At 49.7% G+C, this 20,859-nt stretch overlaps 1 protein-coding gene across 1 annotated transcript in view; it reads left to right on the forward strand.

The window, feature by feature from the left end:
• Positions 1–1,343: 1,343 nt before the first annotated feature.
• Positions 1,344–20,859, forward strand: part of OLFM2 (olfactomedin 2) — an 87,772-nt gene continuing 68,256 nt past the window's right edge. The window contains exon 1 of the mRNA XM_030936144.1: positions 1,344–1,586. Coding sequence (XP_030792004.1) covers positions 1,524–1,586 — 63 coding nt within the window. The 5' untranslated portion in view covers positions 1,344–1,523. The remainder of the gene's footprint in view (positions 1,587–20,859) is intronic.

A 20,859-nucleotide genomic window follows, 5' to 3' on the forward strand; every position in this document is an offset into this window, starting at 1 on the left:
TTTTTTATTTTATCTTTTTGTTTTTTTTTTTTTAGAGGCCTGGACACCAGCTGGGGTCGAGGCCCCACCAGCGTCTGGGGAGATCCCTCCTACCCCATCAGTATCAGGGTCACAAAAATGCCAGGCTTCCTAGCCTCCCATATTTTATGCCTGATTTCTCTCTAATCTGACTTACTTACCCGCCCTCCTCCTCCACCTCTCCCTACATACATCTAAATCCCTGGAGGGGTGGGGAGGGAAGATGATTAGGGACACTTTTTTTTTTTTTAGACGAGTTTTCCTCCTGTTGCCCAGGCTGGAGTGCAATGGCACGATCTCGCTCACTGCAACCTCTGGCTCCTGGGTTCAAGCGATTCTCCTGTCTCAGCCTCCCGAGTAGCTGGGATTCCAGGCATGCACCACCACGCCCGGTTAATTTTTGGATTTTTTAGTTGAGATGGGGTTTTGCCATGTTGGCCAGGCTGGTCTTGAACTCCTGACCTCAGATGATCCGCCCTCCTCAGCCTCCCAAAGTGCTGGGATTACAGGCGTGAGCCAGCGCGCCCAGCCTAGGAACACTTTTGGAGGAGAGGCAGAGAAAGGCTGGAAAGCCTCCCGAAAGAGAGGCTAGACAAGGACGCCCTTCATATGCAAATGGTTCGCGTGGAGGCGGTGTTAATATTTTGATTCTCTCGGGGGATGTGGTCTTTCATCTTGGGCTATAGAAACAGGAGCGAGGAGAAACTCTTCCAGGTGTGGCGGAGGCGGGGAGGCTTCCAGCGGGAGGACTGGTGGGGAAATGGGGCGCCCGGGGAGGGTGAAAACGAGACGCCCCTTTTGGAGGCCAGGCTCACCCACGTGGACATTTCCATTGGCCTCTTGCCTGTTTCTCGGTCTCCTGTCCGCCCAACCCCAATTTTTTCCTCTTATTCCCCGTCTCCATCTATGCCCCACTCGTCTTGTCCTGGCATTGACCCCTCCTCCAACTTCCAATTTCAGACTCTGCCTCAGTTTCCCTGTTGACTCTTGAGTTTTCAGGGAGGGAGCGTTCATCATTTCTCTTCTCTGCTACCAGGCCTTCCTCCTACTCCTTTCCCTCAACCATTCATCCCCCTCCCACCTGCAAAGTGAGAAATGTCCCCTGGAGGGTGAAATTTACAAACACGTGACGGGCACCCCTCCCCCACCTCCGCGACCCGCTTCCGGAATGGCCTGGGGGTTGGGGGGCGCTGCCAAGTCCTGTCCTCAGGTCCCCTCGCTGGTGCTGGCTCCCCCACTTCCCTGCCCCCCACTCCCCCACCCGACCCTGCTTGAGCTGCGCCCGAAGACGAGCTGGGGGCGGGGCGGGGGGCGGAGCCCGCAACAAAGACTCGGAGCAAGCGAGGGGGCGGGGGTGGGGCGGAATCCCGGCCGCCGGCGAGGCGGGGGAGGCGGCGGCGCAGGGTCGCCCCGGCCGGGCGGGCGGGGTCGCGCCTGGTGGCGGTCCCCGCGCCGAGGCGCCGCTAGGGCGGGCAGGGGTCGGGACGCCGGGCTGGGGGCGCGTCATGTGGCCGCTCACGGTCCTGCCGCCGCTGCTGCTGCTGCTGTGCTCAGGCCTGGCCGGACAGGTAGGGGCCCGGCGGGCAGGTGCGGGCGCGGGTGGCTCCGGGAGAGGAGGGGGGCACCGAGGGTTCTTGCAGAAACGGGGTTGGGAGGCTCCACAAGCCACCCCAGCTGCAGGGCGGCGAGGGACGGGGGGTCGCAGCAGGGGAGGGGCCGGGACGTGCACTCTCTGGCTTGTGAGAGGACAAGGGGGGGCTTCAAATCCAGCTCAGGCTGGGCTGGTTTGGGGGTGGCATCTTTGGGGTTCTCAACCCCTCCACGGCCCCGAGCCCCCACCCCGCCATCTCGCGGGAGCGGAGTGGGGTTGGGAGGGAAACTTAAGGGGGCTTTGGACGGGGATGGTTGCTTACCCTTGACTTCCTCTTCGGGGCCGAGATGCCCAGTTTCCGAAGCCCCCCACTCCTCGCCTGCAGCCCCCAGTGTGGGGCAGAGGGCGGGACTCACGTGAGAGTGACTGACGGGGACGCGTGTGAAATGCTTTGGGGGTGCAGGGTAAACGTGTGTGTCTTTGTGTCGTGTTTGGGTGTGACCGGGGGGAGTTTGTGTGTGTGGCGGTTGGGGGGCTTGTCCAAGTAGTGCCTGAGTTGGGGTGTGATCGGTATGTGAGACAGAGTGTGTGTGTGACCCTGTCCTCATTACTGGCTCCAGATGACTGGGTGTTGTACAATACGTGTGTGGCCAGGTGTGTGGCCGTGTGAGAGCCTTGGAGTCAGCGTGTGCTATTCTGTACCTTTGGGTAAATCACTCTAAAAGGGTGTGTGTGTGTGTGCGTGCGCGCGCGCGCAAGCGCTGTGTGTGCAAACGTGTCCATCCATGCACGTGTGTGTGTCTTGGTGCCTTGCTCACAACCGCACACGCCATTCATGCCCTTACAGAAGCAGTCTCCCTCCCCCTGGCCCCCTTCTCTTGGGCAGGCTCAGGGAGCCTTGCAGAATGTGGGGCGTCCACGCTCTCTTTGGCTATTGGAAAGCCCCTCTCCTCCTCCATCTTGGGGGTGAGAGCACCCCCAAGTTCTCAGCTCTGTAGGAGTTCACAGGGAAGCTGGGATCAAAAATAATAGTCATTATAATAACAGTGATCATTCATTACGTGCTAATTTGAGGGGTGCTGTTTCAATCACACAGCATAGACTAAGGCATTTAACCCCCTCTACCTCTTGTCTACTAGGGCATGGTATTGTTACTTTCATTTTATAGATGGGGAAACTGAGGCACAGAAAAGTTAAATCACTTGCTCAAGCTCGAGAGTGACAGAGGTGGGACTGAGCCGAGGCAGTCTGGCTCCTGAGCCCACACGATTACCCTTTTGTTAAATAATCCGCTCCATGGGTGTGGACAGCGTCCGTGAAGACATTGCTAGGGGGGTTTTTTAGGTAGATACGAAGGGGAGAAACAATCTGGGCACCTTCCCCTTCCTCATCAAGAAAAGAAGCAGACCCTTGTATTCACCCCGAGGGGCGTGTTGGGAGGAATGGAGGTTAGACTCCAGATAGAAGGATTTCTAGGCCACGAGGAGAGGTTGTGGGGTCCCCTTCCTCGCTCCTCCATTTCCCCATGCATCTAAGCACCCACGCGCTGGGTGGAATAGGGAGTGTGCCCAGCGCCAGGCATCAGGCCACACACAGTAGGTACTCAATGGATGTGTGAGCCAGAGAGAAGCAAAGAGACACACCTGGGAGAGATAAAAGACCAAAAGAGGCACACACTTGAGAAACCGCTGAAAACAAAATGAACCAGGAATCAAGTTGAATTATCCTTGGAGCCACCCCCTGTGGGTTCTCCTCCACCCCCTGCTAGGGGGACCCTAGATTTTCTGTCTTCTCACCAAGATTGGCTAGGGTGCCAGAGTTTGCTGCCAGAGTTGGAATTGGAGGGTGAATCCTACAGCCCCCAGGGCTGGGAGGGAGTTGCTTTGGGGGCGGGACTAACGAGGTCAGTGGAGGCGGGGCTAAAGGACAACGGGGGCGTGGCCAAATGAGGTAATCCGTTAGGGCGGGGCTGGTGGAATCCTGCCGTGGGCTGCAGTGCCTCCAGGCGGCCACTGCGGGAACTACATGGTCGTAAAACAGTCTAGGCAGCTGGTACACCCTCTTGGCGTTGGCCCACCCAGCCTGGCACCCCAGGGAAGGGAGGGGTCTGCAGAGAGGATGCTCTACCCGCTCCTAGCTCCCTCCGTCACTTTCCAAAGACTTCTTCCCTGTCCCTGATGGACCCGAGGTCCTTCCTAGAAATCATTGGTTAAACCATTCAGTGAACAGATTATGCACTGGGGATACAGCCACCAACTGAGTCATCAAATCCCTGCTCTCCTGGAGTTGACCTAGTAGAGGAGAGAGAAAAGAACCAAGTAACCCATGTAATACAGTGTCGGCAACTAAATATACATATAATACAATGCAAGTAGCATGAAGAATAACAGATAAAATATAGAAGATTAGAGTGGAGCCAGGCGCAGTGGCTCACACCTGTAATCCCAGCACTTTGAGAGGCTGAGGCAAGTGGATCGCCTGAGGTCAGGAGTTTAAGACCAGCCTGGCCAGCATAGTGAAATCCTGTCTCTACTAAAAATATAAAAAATTAGCTGGGTGTCGTGGCAGGCACCTGTAATCCCAGCTACTAGGGAGGCTGAGGCAGGAGAATTGCTTGAACCTGGGAGGCGGATGTTGCAGTGAGCCGAGGTCATGCCACTGCACTCCAGCCTGGGCAACAGAACAAGACTCTGTCTCAAAGCAAAAAAACAGAAAAAGATTACAGGGTGGAGGTTATTTGAGCCAGTATGGTGAGGGAAGGTGTCTCTAAATAGGTGGCATTTCAGGTGACATCTGAAGAAGGTGAGAGAAGGAGCCTTGTGGGTGTCTGGGGGAAGACATTGTAGGTGTCTGGGGGAAGCATTCAAGGTGGGAGGAACAGAAGGTGCAAAAGCCCTGGGGTAAGAACAAGCTTGGTGAGTTTCAGAAGCAGTGTGGACGCTGGTGTGGCTGCAGAGGAGTGAGTAATGGGGATGTCGGCGGGAAGATGAGGCCAGGGAAGCCAGACCACTTAGGAACTTGTAAACTGTGGGCAGAAGTTTGGATGTGACCCAGAGAGCAAGAGAACAGGAAAGCAGAGACTTTCAGAGGCATTATCCATTCATTCAGGATCTATCCACGATGTTCTGGGTTCTGGCCTGGGAGTGACTACCAGAGAGCTTGATAGTTCTGAGCTCCACTATTTTCTTTCTTTCTTTCTTTTTTTTTTTTGAGACGGAGTTTCGCTCTGTCGTCTGGGCTGGAGTGCAGTGGCCAGTTCTCAGCTCACTGCAAGCTCCGCCTCCCGGGTTTATGCCATTCTCCTGCCTCAGCCTCCGAGTAGCTGGGACTACAGGCGCCCGCCACCTCGCCTGGCTAGTTTTTTGTATTTTTTAGTAGAGACGGGGTTTCACCGTGTTAGCCAGGATGGTCTTGATCTCCTGACCTCATGATCTGCCCGTCTTGGCCTCCCAAAGTGCTGGGATTACAGGCTTGAGCCACCGCGCCCGGCCGCTCCACTATTTTCCTTGTGGAAAAGATGCCTTCCTGATCCCTGATCCCTCCCTAAGATCTAGCTACATTGTTGGCACTCTCTGGGTTTGGGACCAACTCTTTCCTGGGGCTTCCACAGGATGGGGAGAAGGAATAATTCAGTTTAGATCACATGCCTCAGGGACTTAGCACTTGCTGCTCCCCCTCCCTGTGACACTGTTCCCCCCGGTAGCTATTTATCTCTGATTTCTGCTTAAATGTCACCTCCTCCAAGAGGCCCACCCTGAACGGCTAGGTGAAACAGCCCCCTGCTGCCATTCTCAGAGTGCTTACTCCGTGTTCTTTTTCTTTTCTATTTATTTATTTATTTATTTATTTATTTTATTTTATTTTATTTTTTTGAGATTGAGTCTTGCTCTGTTGCCTGGGCTGAAATGCAGTGGCGCGATCTCGGCTCACTGCAACCTTTGCCTCACAGGTTCAAGTGATTCTTGTGCCTCAGCCTCCCGAGTAGCTGGGACTACAGGCACATGCCACCTGACGCCTGGCCAGTTTTCTTTGTATTTTTAGTAGAGACAGGGTTTCACCATGTTGGCCAAGCTGGTCTTGAACTCCTGACCTTAGGTGATCTGCCATCCAAAGTGCTGGGATTATAGACGTGAGCCCGGCCATGTTTTTCTTTACAGCTCTTGTTTCCACATTTCTGTGATTCTTCTATTCATTCATTGTCTGTTTCCCCACTACAGCGGCAGTTTATCAGGGTTCAGCCAGCTTTGTTGTTTCTCCAGTGTCTAGAACAGAACTTGACACACAGTAGGTGCTCAAGAAATATCTGCTGGGTGGATGGGTGGATGGACCCCCTCACACACACAGCGTCTTTCTTTCTCAAGCCACAGGATTCTTGTATCAAGAGAGTGTCAGGGGAACACTTGCTCCTGGATGGAAGGCACCAAGAAACCCATTCTTGGCCGGGCGCGGTGGCTCAAGCCTGTAATCCCAGCACTTTGGGAGGCCGAGACGGGCGGATCACGAGGTCAGGAGTTCGAGAACACGGTGAAACCCCGTCTCTACTAAAAAATACAAAAACTAGCCGGGCGAGGTGGTGGCGCCTGTAGTCCCAGCTACTCGGGAGGCTGAGGCAGGAGAATGGCGTAAACCCAGGAGCCGGAGCTTGCAGTGAGCTGAGATCCGGCCACTGCACTCCAGCCTGGGCGACAGAGCGAGACTCCGTCTCAAAAAAAAAAAAAAAAAAAAGGAACCCATTCTTCAGCCCAGTGTGATGGCTGACACCTGTGATCCCAGCATTTTTGGGAGCCCAAAGCCAGAGGGTCTCTTGAGGTCAGGAATTTGAGACCAACCTGGGCAATACAGCAAGATCCCATCTCTACAATAACTTTTTCTTTTTATTTCTTTTTTTTATTTTTGAGATGGAGTCTTGTTCTGTCACCCAGGCTGGAGTACAGTGGTGTGATGATCTCAGCTCCGTGCAACCTCTGCCTCCCGGGCTCAAGAGATTCTTGTGCCTCAGCCTCCCGAATAGCTGGGACCACAGGGGCGTGCCACCATGCCCAGTTAATTTTTGTATTTTTAGTAGAGATGGGGTTTCACCATGTTGGCCAGGCTGGTCTCAAACTCCTGACCTCTTGATTTGTCCGCCTTGGCCTCCCAATCTGCTGGGATTACAGACATGAGCCACCGTGCCCAGCCTTTACAGTAACTTTTTAAAAAATTGGCCAGGCTTGTAGTTCTACTTAGGGGCCGAGGTGTGAGGATCACTTCAGCCCGGGAGTTCAAGGCTGCAGTGAGCTATTATTGCACCACTGCACTCCAGCTTGGGCGACAGATTGGCCCTGTTTCTACAAAAAAGAAAGAAAGAACACCCATCTTCTTTACCTGTGCCTGAAATTCCACCCTGATAGGGCACTGCTATTTAGGGGTAAGACGATGTTCTCCTGGGGCTGCTTTAGAGCATGTAAATGTCCCAGTGGAGGGAAGTAAAAGGAAATTTAAAGACTCTGAGTTAGTGTAGGAAAGCGCCCCGTTGGGGCTGGATTTAAGATTATGGAGCTTGGGCGACATCTAGTGGTTGAATGAGATTTGTGCAGAGACTGTGTGCGTCTATGTGACTTGTGGGTGAATGTGTGTGATTTTACACCTGTGCCTGTGCATGTGCGTATGTGGGATGGAGATGCCCAGGTCAGGGTAAAACAGGTGAGATACTCGCCGCAGGTGCAAACATTTTAAAAAGTTGATGATGATGATGATGATTATTTGAGACGGAGTCTTGCTACGTTGGCCAGACTGGAGTGCAGTGGCGCGATTTCAGCTCACTGCAACCTCCACCTCTTGGGTTCAAGCGATTCTCCTGCTCAGCCTCTCAAGTAGCTGGGATTACAGGCGCACATCACCACACCCAGCTAATTTTTTTTTTTTTTTTTGTATTTTTGTATTTTTAGTAGAGACAGAGTTTCACCACGCTGCCCACCCTGGTCTCGAGCTCCAGACCTCAAATGATCCGCCCAGCTTGGCCTCCCAAAGTGCTGGGATTACAGGCATGAGCCACGGTGCTGGGACTATTGCTAAGATGGGGTCTTGTTCTGTCACCCATGCTGGACTACAGTGGTGCAGTCATAGCTCACTGAAGCCTCCAACTCCTGGGCCCAAGTGATCCTTCTGCCTCAGCCTCCTGAGTAGCTAGGGTGACAGGTACATGGTATAGTGTTCAGCTATAGTGCAAAATTTAAGGGGATGGCCCTAAAAAAAAAAAAAAAGTAACCAAGATAAATAATATTTTAACGGAACATTTTAAGAAAATCTAAATTAATGCAAGAAAAATCTACGATGAACAAAAACAAATTTTTTTTTTTTTTTTTTTTTTTTTTTGAGACGGAGTCTCGCTCTGTCGCCCAGGCTGGAGTGCAATGGCCAGATCTCAGCTCACTGCAAGCCCCGCCTCCTGGGTTTACCCCATTCTCCTGCCTCAGCCTCCCAAGTAGCTGGGACTACAGGCGCCCACCACGTCACCCGGCTAGTTTTTTGTATTTTTTAGTAGAGACGGGGTTTCACCGTGTTAGCCAGGATGGTCTCGATCTCCTGACCTCGTGATCCGCCCGTCTCGGCCTCCCAAAGTGCTGGGATTACAGGCTTGAGCCACCGCGCCCGGCAACAAATTTTTAATTAACTATGGGCTCCACCTCTGCACTTGCATAACTTACCTCACTCTAATTTTGGCCCTGTAGGCAGGTGTCTGTGGTGTCATGCATGTATGTGTATGTTTGGTGGTTGTGTGCATGTTCAGGGACCATGAGCACAGGGACATGCTTGTATCATCATCACACCAGTGACTGTATCCTTGTAGGCCAACCATGTGTTTTGTGTGGATTTCTTTTTTTCTTTCTTTCTTTCTTTCTTTTTTTTTTTTGAGACGGAGTTTCGCTCTGTTGCCCAGGCTGGAGTGCAATGGCGCCATCTCGGCTCACCTCAACCTCCACCTCCCGGGTTCAAGCGATTCTCCTGCCTCAGCCTCCCAAGTAGCTGGGATTACAGGCATGTGCCACCACATCTGGCTAATTTTGTATTTTTAGTAGAGATGGGGTTTCTCCATGTTGGTCAGGCTGGTCTTGAACTCCTGACCTCAGGTGATCTGCCCGCCTCAGCCTCCCAAAATGCTGGAATTACAGGCGTGAGCCACTGCACCTGGCCTGGTATGTGTGGGTTTCTGGTGAGCCCAGTGGCTGGTATGGGCAATGACTTTTTAGCCCCAGGATTCAGTGTCAGTGCCTGGGAGGCAGTAATGTGCTGTTTTCATTTGTTCCTGCACTCATGTATTCATTTATTTTATTTTATTTTATTTTATTTTATTTTATTTTATTTTATTTTATTTTATTTTATTTTGAGACGGGGTCTCACTCTGTCGCCCAGGCTGGAGTGAAGTGGTGCAATCTCGGCTCACTGCAACCTCCGCCTCCCGAGTTCAAGCCGTTCTCCCACTTCAGCCTCCCGAGTAGCTGGGACTACAGGCGCACGCCACCATGCCCAGCTAATTTTTGTATTTTTAGTAGGGTTTCACCATATTGTTCAGGCTGGTCTCAAACTCCTGACCTCAGGTGATCCACCTGCCTCAGCCTCCCAAAGTGCTGGGATTACAGGCGTGAGCCACTGCACCTGGCCCATGTACTGATTTAGAGAGCATTCATTGAGAGCCTTCTGTATCTCAAGTATTATACTATGCAGTAAGCATTAGGTGGTAGTTTGTGCTCTCAAGGAGTGGAGTAGAAGATTTAACTTCTGGAGGAGTTGAGCCTGGCTGTGTTGGAAAAAAGTTGTCATAACAGGAACACTTTATTCCTACATCTAGGGAACTCTTGTCTCAAAGAACATTCATTAACATGTCTTCACTGCCAAGGTGGAAGCCCATTCTCTTTTTTTCTTTTTTTTTTTTTTTTTTTGAGACAGAGTCTCGCTCTGTTGCCCAGGCTGGAGTGCAGTGGCCGGATCTCAGCTCACTGCAAGCTCCGCCTCCCGGGTTCACGCCATTCTCCTGCCTCAGCCTCCCGAGTAGCTGGGACTACAGGCTCCCGCCACCTCGCCCGGCTAGTTTTTTGTATTTTTTTTAGTAGAGACAGGGTTTCACCACGTTAGCCAGGATGGTCTCGATCTCCTGACCTCGTGATCCGCCCGTCTCAGCCTCCCAAAGTGCTGGGATTACAGGCTTGAGCCACCGTGCCCGGCCCTCTTTTTTTCTTTTTGAGATGGGGTCTTGCCATAGTGCCCAGGCAGGCCTCGAACTCCTGGGCTTAAGCAATTCTCCTGCCTCAGCCTCCCAAGTAGTTGGGATTACAGGTGCACACCACCTCAGTGTGTCTTGCAACTTCATCCATCCAGAGCGCAGCCACAAACCAAGAAGTAACCAGGAAAGAGCAGAGAGTAGGGAGAGTAGATTCCATGAAGACTGTATACAAAAGTTTATTATCTTTCTCTATCACCCAGTCCGGAGTGCAGTGGCACGATCTCATCTCACTGCAACCTCCACCTCCTGGGTTCAAGCAATTCTCATGCCTCAGCCACCCAAGTAGCTGGGACTATAGGTGTGCACCACCACACCTGGCCAGTTTTTATATTTTTAATAGAGACAGTGTTTTGCCATGTTGCGCAGGCTAGTCTTGAACTCCTGGCCTCAAGTGATCTGCCCATCTTGGCCTCCCTAAGTGCTCGGATTACAGGCATAAGCCACCATGTCCAGCCTGGAAAAGGTTGTTTTTATTGCTCCTGGGGACCCAGTAGACTCTTGGTCCCTGTTTACTCTTACTTTATACATAGTTCCAACAATTCTGGACAGCTAGTACCTAGCCTTGCTTAATATACGAGAAGACAGGTGTCATTGCACAAGAAGAAAAAAAAACAAAAGGCAGAGCCAGTTCAGCCATCAAATGAAATGGCAAATAGCTTCTCACTTTTTAGGCTGTGAGAGTCCCGGTGAATCCCAAGAAAAATACATGTTGAGCACCTGGTGAGCCAGGTTCTTTTTAAATTTTATTTTGTTTTATTTTTTTAAGAGGCAGGGTCTTGCTCTGTTGACCAGGCTAGACTGGAGTGGTGTGACGACAGCCCACTGTTGCCTCAACCTCCTTGGCCCGAGTGATCCTCCTACCTTAGCCTCTCAAATAGCTAGGACTACAGGTGTGTACCACTATGTCCAGTTAATTTTTCTTTTTTCTTTTTTTTTTTTTTTTTGGTAGAGATGGGGGTCTCACTGTGTTGTCCCGGCTGGTATTGAACTCTTGGCCTCAAGTGATCCTCTTGCCTCAGCCTCCCAAGGTGCTGGGATTAATACTGCTGTGATCATGGGTGTACCAATATCTCTTTGAGACACTGAGTTCAATTCTTTTGTGTACGTATTCAGCAGTGGCGTGGCTGGGCCAGGTGTAGCAGCTCATACCTGTGATCCCAGCAATTGGGAGGCTGAGGTGGGTGGATTGCTTGAGCCCAGGAGTTTGAGACCAACCTCAGCAACATGGTAAAACACTGTCTCTACAACAAATACAAAAATTAGCTGTGCCTGTGGTCCCAGCTACTCGGGAGGCTGAGGTGGGAGGATCACTTGAGCCCAGGAGGTCAAGGCTGCAGTGAGCCATGATTGTACCACTGCCTGGGTGACAGGGTAAGATCCTGTCTCAAAAAAAAAAGTATTGCTGGGTCATAGGGTAACTATGTTGTAAGTTTTTGAAGAACTACGATAATGTTTTCTATGGCGGCTGCACCATTTTATGTTCCCACAAAGGGTTCCTATTTTTCCACTTCCTCACTAACACTTGTTGTTTTTGTCGAAAGCCTCTGACCACAACGTTTCTGTCAACTGAATAATATATAACTTTTTTCTTTTGTTGTGTTTTGCTTAGACAGGGTCTCACTCTGTCCCCCTGGCTAGAGTGCAGTGGTGTGATCTCGGCTCACTGCAGCCTCCGCCTTCCGGACTCAAGCCATTCTCCCGCCTCAGCCTCCCAACACCTCTGTAGCTGGGATTACGCACCGCCATGCCCGGCTAATTTTTTGTAGAGCTGGGATTTCACCATGATGCCCAGGCTGGTCTCCAACTCCTGGGCTCAAATGATCTGCCTGCCTCAGCTTCCCAAAATGCTAGGATTACAGGCATGAGCCATGGCACCCAGCCATAACTTTATTTTATGTGTGGTTCTGTTTTAGAATATCAGATATATATATACATATATATATATCACATATATATTTATTTTTTGATTCATTAGCATTGAACTCCCGGCCAATAGCACTACATCTGATGCCTGAATGAAGCTTCTCTAACACATGTCTTTTCTCCGTGAGACACATCACAGCCTTCTTGCACGTAGAAACACTAGACTACACTTCAGCACTGTGCGTGGGGGTCACTGAAGATAGCGAAGTCACCAACAAACAGCACAAAAATATGAAAAGCTTGGCACTAAATGGACTGTAAAAAAGACACTTGCACGTAGTATCAGAACTGGAGGAAGAAAGCAGTGTGTCTCCTTATTAGACTTCAACAGGATTGGGTGACTGAGTATGTTGTCAGGTCAGGAGCAATGGCTCACGCCTATAATCCTAGTGCTTTGGGTGGCCAAGGCGGAAGGATGGCTTCAGCCCAGGAGTTCGAGACCAGCCTGGGCAACAGAGTGAAACCTCCATTTCAAAAAAAAAAAAATTATTTATTTATTTATTTGTTTGTTTGTTTATTTATTTATTTATTTTTGTAGAGACAGGGGTGTCGCTCTGTTGCCCAGGCTGAAATGCAGTGGCACGATCTCGGCTCACTGCAACCTCCACCTCCTGGGTTCAAGTGATTCTTTTTTTTTTTTTTTTTTTTTTGAGACGGAGTCTTGCTCAGTCACCCAGGCTGGAGTGCAGTGGCCGGATCTCAGCTCACTGCAAGCTCCGCCTCCCGGGTTCACGCCATTCTCCTGCCTCAGCCTCCCGAGTAGCTGGGACTACAGGCGCCCGCCACCTCGCCCGGCTAGTTTTTCGCATTTTTTAGTAGAGACGGGGTTTCACCATGTTAGCCAAGACGGTCTCGATCTCCTGACCTCGTGATCCGCCTGTCTCGGCCTCCCAAAGTGCTGGGATTACAGGCTTGAGCCACCACGCCTGGCCTCAAGTGATTCTTGTGCCTCAGCCTCCCGAGTAGCTGGGATTACAGGCACACGCCACCAAGCCTGGCTAATTTCTGTATTTTTAGTAGAGATGGGATTTTGACATGTTGGCCAGGTTCGTCTCGAACTCCTGACCTCAGGTGATACACCTGCCTCGGCCTCCTAAAGTGCTGGAATTACAGATGTGAGGCACCATGCCCGGCTCTGCAAAAAAATTTTTTTTAATTAGCTAAGCGTGGTGCTGCATGCCTGAAGTCCCAGCTACTTGGGAGGATTGCTTGAGCCCAGGAGGTAAAGGTCACAATGAGCTATGATCCCACCACTGAACTCCCCTTCCTTCCTTCCTTCCTTCCTTCCTTCCTCTCTCTCTCTCCTTCCTTCCTTTTGTTTCTTTCTCTTCTCTCTCCTTCCTTCCTCTTTTTCTAATCTCTTCTTTCTTTCTATTTATCTCCTCTTCTTTTCTTCTTTCTTCGGAGGGCTGTCCTCTTCTTCCTTTATCCTCCACTTTTTCTTCCTTCCTTCCTTGTCCTTCCTTTTTCTTCCTTCTTACGTTCTTTTTTCTTCTTTCTTCGTTCTTTCTTTCTTTCTTCTTCTCTCTCTCTCTCTCTTCTCTTTCTTTCTTTCTTTCTTTCTTTCTGTTTTCTTCTTTCTTTCTTTCTTTCTTTCTTTCTTTCTTTCTTCTTCTTTCTTTCTTTCTTTCTTTCTTTCTTTCTTCTTTCTCTTTCTTTCTTTCTTCTTTCTTCTTTCTTCTTTTTCTTTCCTTCCTTCCTTCTTCCTTCCTTCCTTCCTTCCTTCCTTCCTTCCTTCTTTCTTTCCTTCTTTCCTTCTTTCCTTCTTTCCTTTCTTTCTTTCTTTTCTTTCTTTCTGACGGAGTCTTGCTCTGTCACCCAGGCTGGATAGAGTGCAGTGGCGCAATCTTGGCTCACTGCAAGCTCTGCCTCCTGGGTTCACGCCATTCTCCTGCCTCAACCTCCCCAGCAGCTGGGACTACAGGCGCCCACCACCACGCCTGGCTAATTTTTTTGTATTTTTAGTAGAGACAGGGTTTCACCGTGTTAGCCAGGATGGTCTCGATCTCCTGACCAAGTGATCCACCCACCTCAGCCTCCCAAAATGCTGGGATTATAGGCATGAGTTACCGCGCCCGGTCTCTCTCTCTTTCTCTCTCCCTTTCTCCCTTTCTTTCTTCCTTTCTTCCTTTCTTCATTTTTCTTTCTTTCTCTCTTTCTTTTTTTCCTGAGACAGTCTCACTCTGTCGCCCAGGCTGGAGTGCAGTGGCAATGATCTTGGCTCACAGCAACCTCTGCCTCCTGGGTTCAAGCAATTCTTGTGCATCAGCTTCCCAAGCATCTGGGATTACAGGTATGCACCCACCATACCTGGCTAATTTTTGTATTTTTTTTTTTTTTTTTTTTTTTTTTTTGAGACGGAGTCTCGCTCTGCCACCCAGGCTGGAGTGCAGTGGCCGGATCTCAGCTCACTGCAAGCTCCGCCCCCCGGGTTTACGCCATTCTCCTGCCTCAGCCTCCGGAGTAGCTGGGACTACAGGCGCCCGCCACCTCGCCCGGCTAGTTTTCTGTATTTTTAGTAGAGACGGGGTTTCACCGTGTTAGCCAGGAGGGTCTCGATCTCCTGACCTCGTGATCCGCCCGTCTCGGCCTCCCAAAGTGCTAGGATTACAGGCTTGAGCCACCGCGCCCGGCCTGTATTTTTAGTAGAGACAGATGTCACCATGTTGGCCAGGCTGGTATCAAACTCCTGACCTCAAGTGATCTGCCAGCCTCAGCCTCCCAAAATGCTGGGATTACAGGCATGAGCCGCCGCACCCGGCTACTCCACCCTGTTTCTAAATAAGAAAAATAATATTATCACTGTGCATGTCCACAAATGACTACAAATGCCCCAGCGAGTATTGATCTTAGAGTATAAACAAATTGCAACAAGTAGGCGAATTTGCCAATCTGGAATTTTTGAATCATGAAGCTCAACTGTATATACGTAGGAGTGGAATTGCTGAGCCATGGGGAGAAACTGCTATACAGTCTTCCAAAGTTGCAGAGACTCTTCCAAAAAGTCAACAATGTATTCTTCCACCAGTCGTGTATGAAGTGTTCCAGTTGCTCCATATCTTCTCCAACACTTGGTATTGTCTTTTTTTTTTTTTTTTTTTTGAGATGGAGTCTCCCTCTGTCGCCCAGGCTGGAGTGCAGTGGCGCGATATTGGCTCACCGCAAGCTCTGCCTCCCAGGTTCACACTATTCTCCTGCCTCAGCTTCCACAGTAGTTGGGACTGCAGGTGCCCGCCACCACGCCTGGCTAATTTTTTGTATTTTTTAGTAGAGACGGGGTTTCACCATTTTAGCCAGGATGGTCTCGATCTCCTGACCTCATGATCCACCCGCCTCAGCCTCCCAAAGTGGTGGGACTACAGGCGTAAGCCACCACGCCCAGCCTCTTTTTCTTTTCTTTTCTTTTTTATTTTTGAGACAGGGTCTCATTCTGTCACCCAGGCTGGAGTGCAGTGGCACAATCTCTGCTCACTGCAGCCTCAACCTCCCAGACTCAAGCAATCCTCCCACCTCAGCCTCCCAAGTAGCTAGAACCACAAGCATGCACCACCACGCCTGGCTAATTTTTTTGTAGAGATGGGGTTTTGCCCTGTTGCCCAGGCTAATCTGGAACTCCTGAGCTCAAGTAATCCACCCACCTTGGGCTCCCAAAGTACTGGGATTACAGGTATGAGCCACCGTGCCTGACCTGTTTTTAATTTTAAACATTCTGATGGGTGCCAGATAGTATTGCATTATGGGTTTACTTATAAATTTATTTTTGTTTTTTTGAGTCAGGATCTGGTTATGTTGCCTAGGCAGGTCTCCAACTCCTGGGCTCAAGTGTTCCTCCCACCTCAGCTTCCCAAAGTGCTGGGAATATTGTGGGTTTAATTTACATTTCCTGATGATGAATGATGTGCCTGCTGATGAATTAAGTGCCTTTCCATATGTTTATTGACAACTTGGATATCCACTTTTGTGAAATGTCTAAGTCTTTTGCCCACTTCTCTGTTCAGATGTCTGTTTTTTTTCTTACTGATTTGTAGGAATGTGTGTGCGTGTGTGTGTGTGTACCCAGATTTTACATAGATACATATACATATTTTACATAACTATAAAATCAGGATATGAGATTTTTGTTGGACATAATGATTGCAAATATCTTTTCCTCTGTAGCTTTTCTTTTCATTCTCTTAGTGGTGTCTTTGAATCAATAGAAGTCCTTAATTTCATTTCATTTCTCCTTTTTTTTTTTTTTTTTTTGAGACAGGGTCTCGCTCTGCTGCCCAGACTGGAGTGCAGTGGTGGAATTATGGCTCACTGCAGCCTCGATCTCCTGGGCTCAAGCCATCCTCCCACCTCAGCCTGCCAAGTTGCTGTAGCTACAGGTGCACACCACCACACCCAGCTAATTTTTGTAGTTTTTGTAGAGATGGGGTTTCACCATGTTGCCCAGGCTGGTCTCAAATTCCTGGGCTGAAGCCATCCTCCCGCCCTGGCCTCCCAAAGTGCTATTACAGGCGTGAGCCACTGCACTCAGCCAGGATTTCTTAATCTTAATGTAGTTCAAATCATTTTTTCTTTCATGGCTAGTGCTTGTTAGTGTTCTGTTTTAAAAATCTGTCCCTAGCTGGGCGCAGTGGCTCATGCCTGTCATCCCAGCATTTTGAAAAGCTGAGGCAAGGGGATCGCTTGAGCCAGGAGTTTGAGACCAGCCTAGGCAACATGGCAAGACCCCGTCTTTACCAAAAATAATTAAAAAAAAATAACCAGCCGGGTGCGGTGGCTCAAGCCTGTAATCTCAGCACTTTGGGAGGTCGAGACGGGCAGATCACGAGGTCAGGAGATCGAGACCATCCTGGCTAACATGGTGAAACTCCGTCTCTACTAAAAAATACAAAAAACTAGCCGGGCGAGGTGGCGAGCGCCTGTAGTTCCAGCTACTCGGGAGGCTGAGGCAGGAGAATGGCGTAAACCCGGGAGGCGGAGCTTGCAGTGAGCTGAGATCCGGCCACTGCACTCCAGCCTGGGCGACAGAGCGAGGCTCCGCCTCAAAAAAAATAAAAAAATAACCAAGCATGGTGGCATGTGACTGTAGTCCCAGCTACTCGGAAGGTTGAGGTAGGAGGATCGCTTGAGTCAGGGAGTTCGAGGCTGCAGTGAAGTATGATGACGTGACTGCACTCCAGCCTGAGTGACAGGGCAGGCAAAACCGTTTCAAAACAACAACAAAACCCCAAAACAAACAAAAGGAAATTATAATTCTGTCTGTTGCATAGGGGTATTCTGAGGGTTAAATGAGTTATTACACGTAACTTTGCTGCAAATGGTGTCTGGAACATGATAGTACTAAGTAAACCTCAGCAATTATTGATATTTTCCCAACAGTTATTAATTTTTTACCCAGAAATTTCAAGGGAAGAAAAACTTTTTTTTTTTTTTTTGAGACGGAGTCTCACTCTGTTGCCCAGGCTGGAGTACAGTGGTGTGATCTCTGCTCACAGAAACCTCTGCCTCCCAGGTTCAAATAACTTTTCTGCTTCAGCCTCCCAACTAGCTGGGATTGCAGGTCTGTACCACCACACCCAGCTAATTTATTTTTTATTTTTTTTTTGTATTTTTAGTAGAGATGGAGTTTCGCCATGTTGGCCAGGCTGGTCTCGAACTTCTGACCTCAAGTGACCTGCCCACCTCAGCCTTCCAAAGTGCTGGGATTATTGCATAAGCCTGGCCCCAGAAGAAATATTTTTTTCAGTGGCTCACCAGCATGATGTTCACAGTGATGATGATGGGGAAGAGTTGACACTTTCTTGAGATATTTCTGCATCAGGATTAGCTGGCTGCGGTGCTGGTTTGGATAGAGGAGGAGGGATGGAGAAGGAGGGGTAAAAAGTAAACAGTCTCTCATTTCTGACCGTGGGTACATCATTGCCAGGACCAGGGTGATGCAAGCAAGGAATCTTGGGCTCAAAATTTAAGGAGACACTTATTCTCGTGTTAATACAGTGCAGGGCACCTCAAAGAGGGAGCTTGCAGGCAAAGTTTAAAAATGCCTCCCCCTTTTGTACAGGCAGGGTCTTGCTCTGTTGCCCAGGCTGGAGTGCGGAGGTGCCATCATAGCTCACTGCAGCCTCAAAAACTTGGGCTTATGTGATCCTCCCACCTCAGCCTCCCAAGTAGCTGGTACTACAGGGACATGCCCAGCTACTTAAAAATTTTTTGTGGGGAGGAGGGGCCAGGTGGTGTGGCTTACATCTGTAATCCTAGCACTTTGGGAGGCCGAGGTGGGCAGACCACCTGAGGTCAGGAGTTCGAGACCAGCCGGCCAACATGGTGAAACCCCATCTCTACTAAAAAAAAAAAAAAAAAGAGCTGGGCATGGTGGCACGCACCTGTGATCCAGCTACTCAGGGGGCTGAGGCAGGAGAATCACTTGAAACCTGGACGCAGAGGTTGCAGTGAGCCAAGATCTCGCCACTGCACTCCAGCCTGGGCGACAGAGCAAGACTCTGTCTCAAAAAAAAAAATTGGCAGGGGGCCAGGTGTGGTGGCTCATGCCTGTAATCCCAGCACTTTGGGAGGCCGAGGCATGAGAATCACCTGAGATCAGGAGTTTGAGACCAGCCTGGCCAACATGGCAAAACCCTGTCTCTACTAAAAATACAAAAATTAGCCAGGTGTCATGGCGCACATCTATAATCCCAGCCACTTGGGAGGCTGAGGCAAGGGAATCACTTGAACCGGGAGGGGAAGGTTGCAGTGAGCCAAGATCAGGCCACTGCACTCCAGCCTGAGTGACAGAGTGAGACTGTGTCTCAAAAAAATAAATAGGAAGAAATGAGGTCTTATTACATTGCCCAGGCTGGTCTCAAACTCCTGGCTTTTCCCGCTTCAGCCTCCCAAGGTGCTGGGATTACAGGCGTGAACCACCGCACCTGATGGATTTTCCCTTTTCAGCAGTTTTATGGAGGTGTAATTTACAGACGGTAAAATTCACCTGTGTAAGTGTGCCATTCAATGACTTTTTGTAAATTTTACAGAGTTGTGCAGCCATCACCCTGATCCAATTATAGGACATTTACATCACCCCCAAAACAGCCCCCGTGCCCATTTGCATTCCATCTCCACTCCCACCCCCAGTTCCAGGCAATCTCTCGTCTACTTTCTGTCTATTGATTTGCTCTCCCTGGATATTTTGTATAAATAGAATCATAAACTATGTGGCCTTTTGCCTCTGTCTCCTTTTACTTAGCAAAATGTTTTTGAGGATCATCTACATTGTAACATGTATCAGGAGCGTGTTTCTTTTTATGGCGGAATGGCATTCTGTTGTACGGATGTACCGCAATTCGTTTATTCCCTCACCAGTTGATGGGTGTTTGGATTGTTTCATTCATTATAACCAATGCTGCTATGAATATTCATGTGTAGGTCTTTTCATGGACATATGCTTTGGTTTCTCTTGGGTAGATGGAATTGTTGGATCTTTAAAAAGACTTCTAGGGGTCTGGCGTGGTGGCTCACGCCTATGATCCCAGCATTTTGGGAGGTTGAGGCAGGTGGATTGCCTGAGCCCAAGAGTTTGAGACCAGCCCAGGCAACATAGTGAGACCCTATCTTTACAAAAAATTTAAAAAATAAGCTGGGCACGGTGGTGTGCCTCTGTAGTCTCACCTATTCAGGAGGCAGAGGTGGGAGGATCACTTGAGGCCAGGAGTTTGAGGTTACAGTGAACTATGATTGCACCACTGCACTCCAGCCTGGGCAACAGAGTGCCCAGACCCTCGCCTTAAAAAAAAAAAAAGAGATAAAAGAACTAAAGTGGACGGGCGTGGTGGCTCACGCCCGTAATCCCAGCACTTTGGGAGGCCGAGGTGGGTGGATCTCTAGAGGTCAGGAGTTCAAAACCAACCTGGCCAACATGGTGAAACCCCATCTCTACTAAAAATAAAAAAATTAGATGGGCATGGTGGCATGCACCTGTAAACCCAGCTACTCGGGAGGCTGAGGCACGAGAATTACTTGAACCCGGGAGATGGAGGTTGCAGTGAGCAGAGATTTCGCCATTGCACTCCAACCTGGGCAACAGAGTGAGACCCCGTCTCAAAACAAAACAAAACAAAACAAAAAAGAACTAAAGTAGGGTAAGTGGCAGAGAGTGGTGGGGGGCTCAGATTGTAGATGAGGTGGCCAGGGAAGGTCTTTTGGAGAAGATCACCATATCACTGAGGGTCTTGTTAGGGAAACAAACCAGTCTGTGTGTTTCAGAGAGGGGGAATTTAATACAGGGAATTGGTTAAGTGGGAGAAGAAAGAGTTGAGAAGCCACATGGGATGATGAGGAAACCTGGAAAATCTGGAATAAGCTACAGCAGAACACTACTGGAGGGACATGGCACAGAGGGGATGTGATGAGGAAGGGACGCTTGGGTAGGAACTGGGACTATGGAGGAGGCATAGCCACTGCTGGAAAACACCGTTCACACCAAGCGGACACAGGAGAGAAACACCTTGGCTCCTCTCCAAGCTCCCATCTCCCTCCAGTGCCTCCCATTGGATAAACCGAATAGGAAGCCAGTATGCAATGGAATCTGGGAAATGTAGTTTTCTTGGGGGAAGGGCAGGGCATGGCTCTGACCCACACAATGACAGAGCAGAGATATAAATTAAATAAAGGACTGGGAATGGTGGCTCGCATCCGTAGTCCCAGCTATTTGGGAGGCTGAGGCGAGAGGATTGCTTGAGCCTAGGAGTTAGAGGCTGCAGTGAGCTATGATTGAACCACTGCACTCCAGCCTGGGTGACAGAGCAAGACCCTGCCTCTAAAAAATACATTAATTAAGTAAAGGAACAAGTCATGTGGGGCATCCTTGGTAATAGTGTTTTGTGTAGAACGAACAGGAAGTTCAAAGGTCCTGAGGTAGCAGTGTAACAGATGCAGCCAAAACTTTGAGAGTGGGTGTGATGGTCCAGGCAGAATGAGAGTGGCAGGGAACCCAGACAAAGCCCTGAAAGATACAGAGTTTTAGGGAGTAGCAGGAGACAGCGACAGCACAGCCAGAGAGGTGGGTGCAGAACTAGGAAGT

This window comes from Rhinopithecus roxellana, chromosome 8 (genome assembly GCF_007565055.1).
Source record: "Rhinopithecus roxellana isolate Shanxi Qingling chromosome 8, ASM756505v1, whole genome shotgun sequence".
In the NCBI taxonomy this organism is placed as follows: Eukaryota; Metazoa; Chordata; class Mammalia; order Primates; family Cercopithecidae; genus Rhinopithecus; species Rhinopithecus roxellana.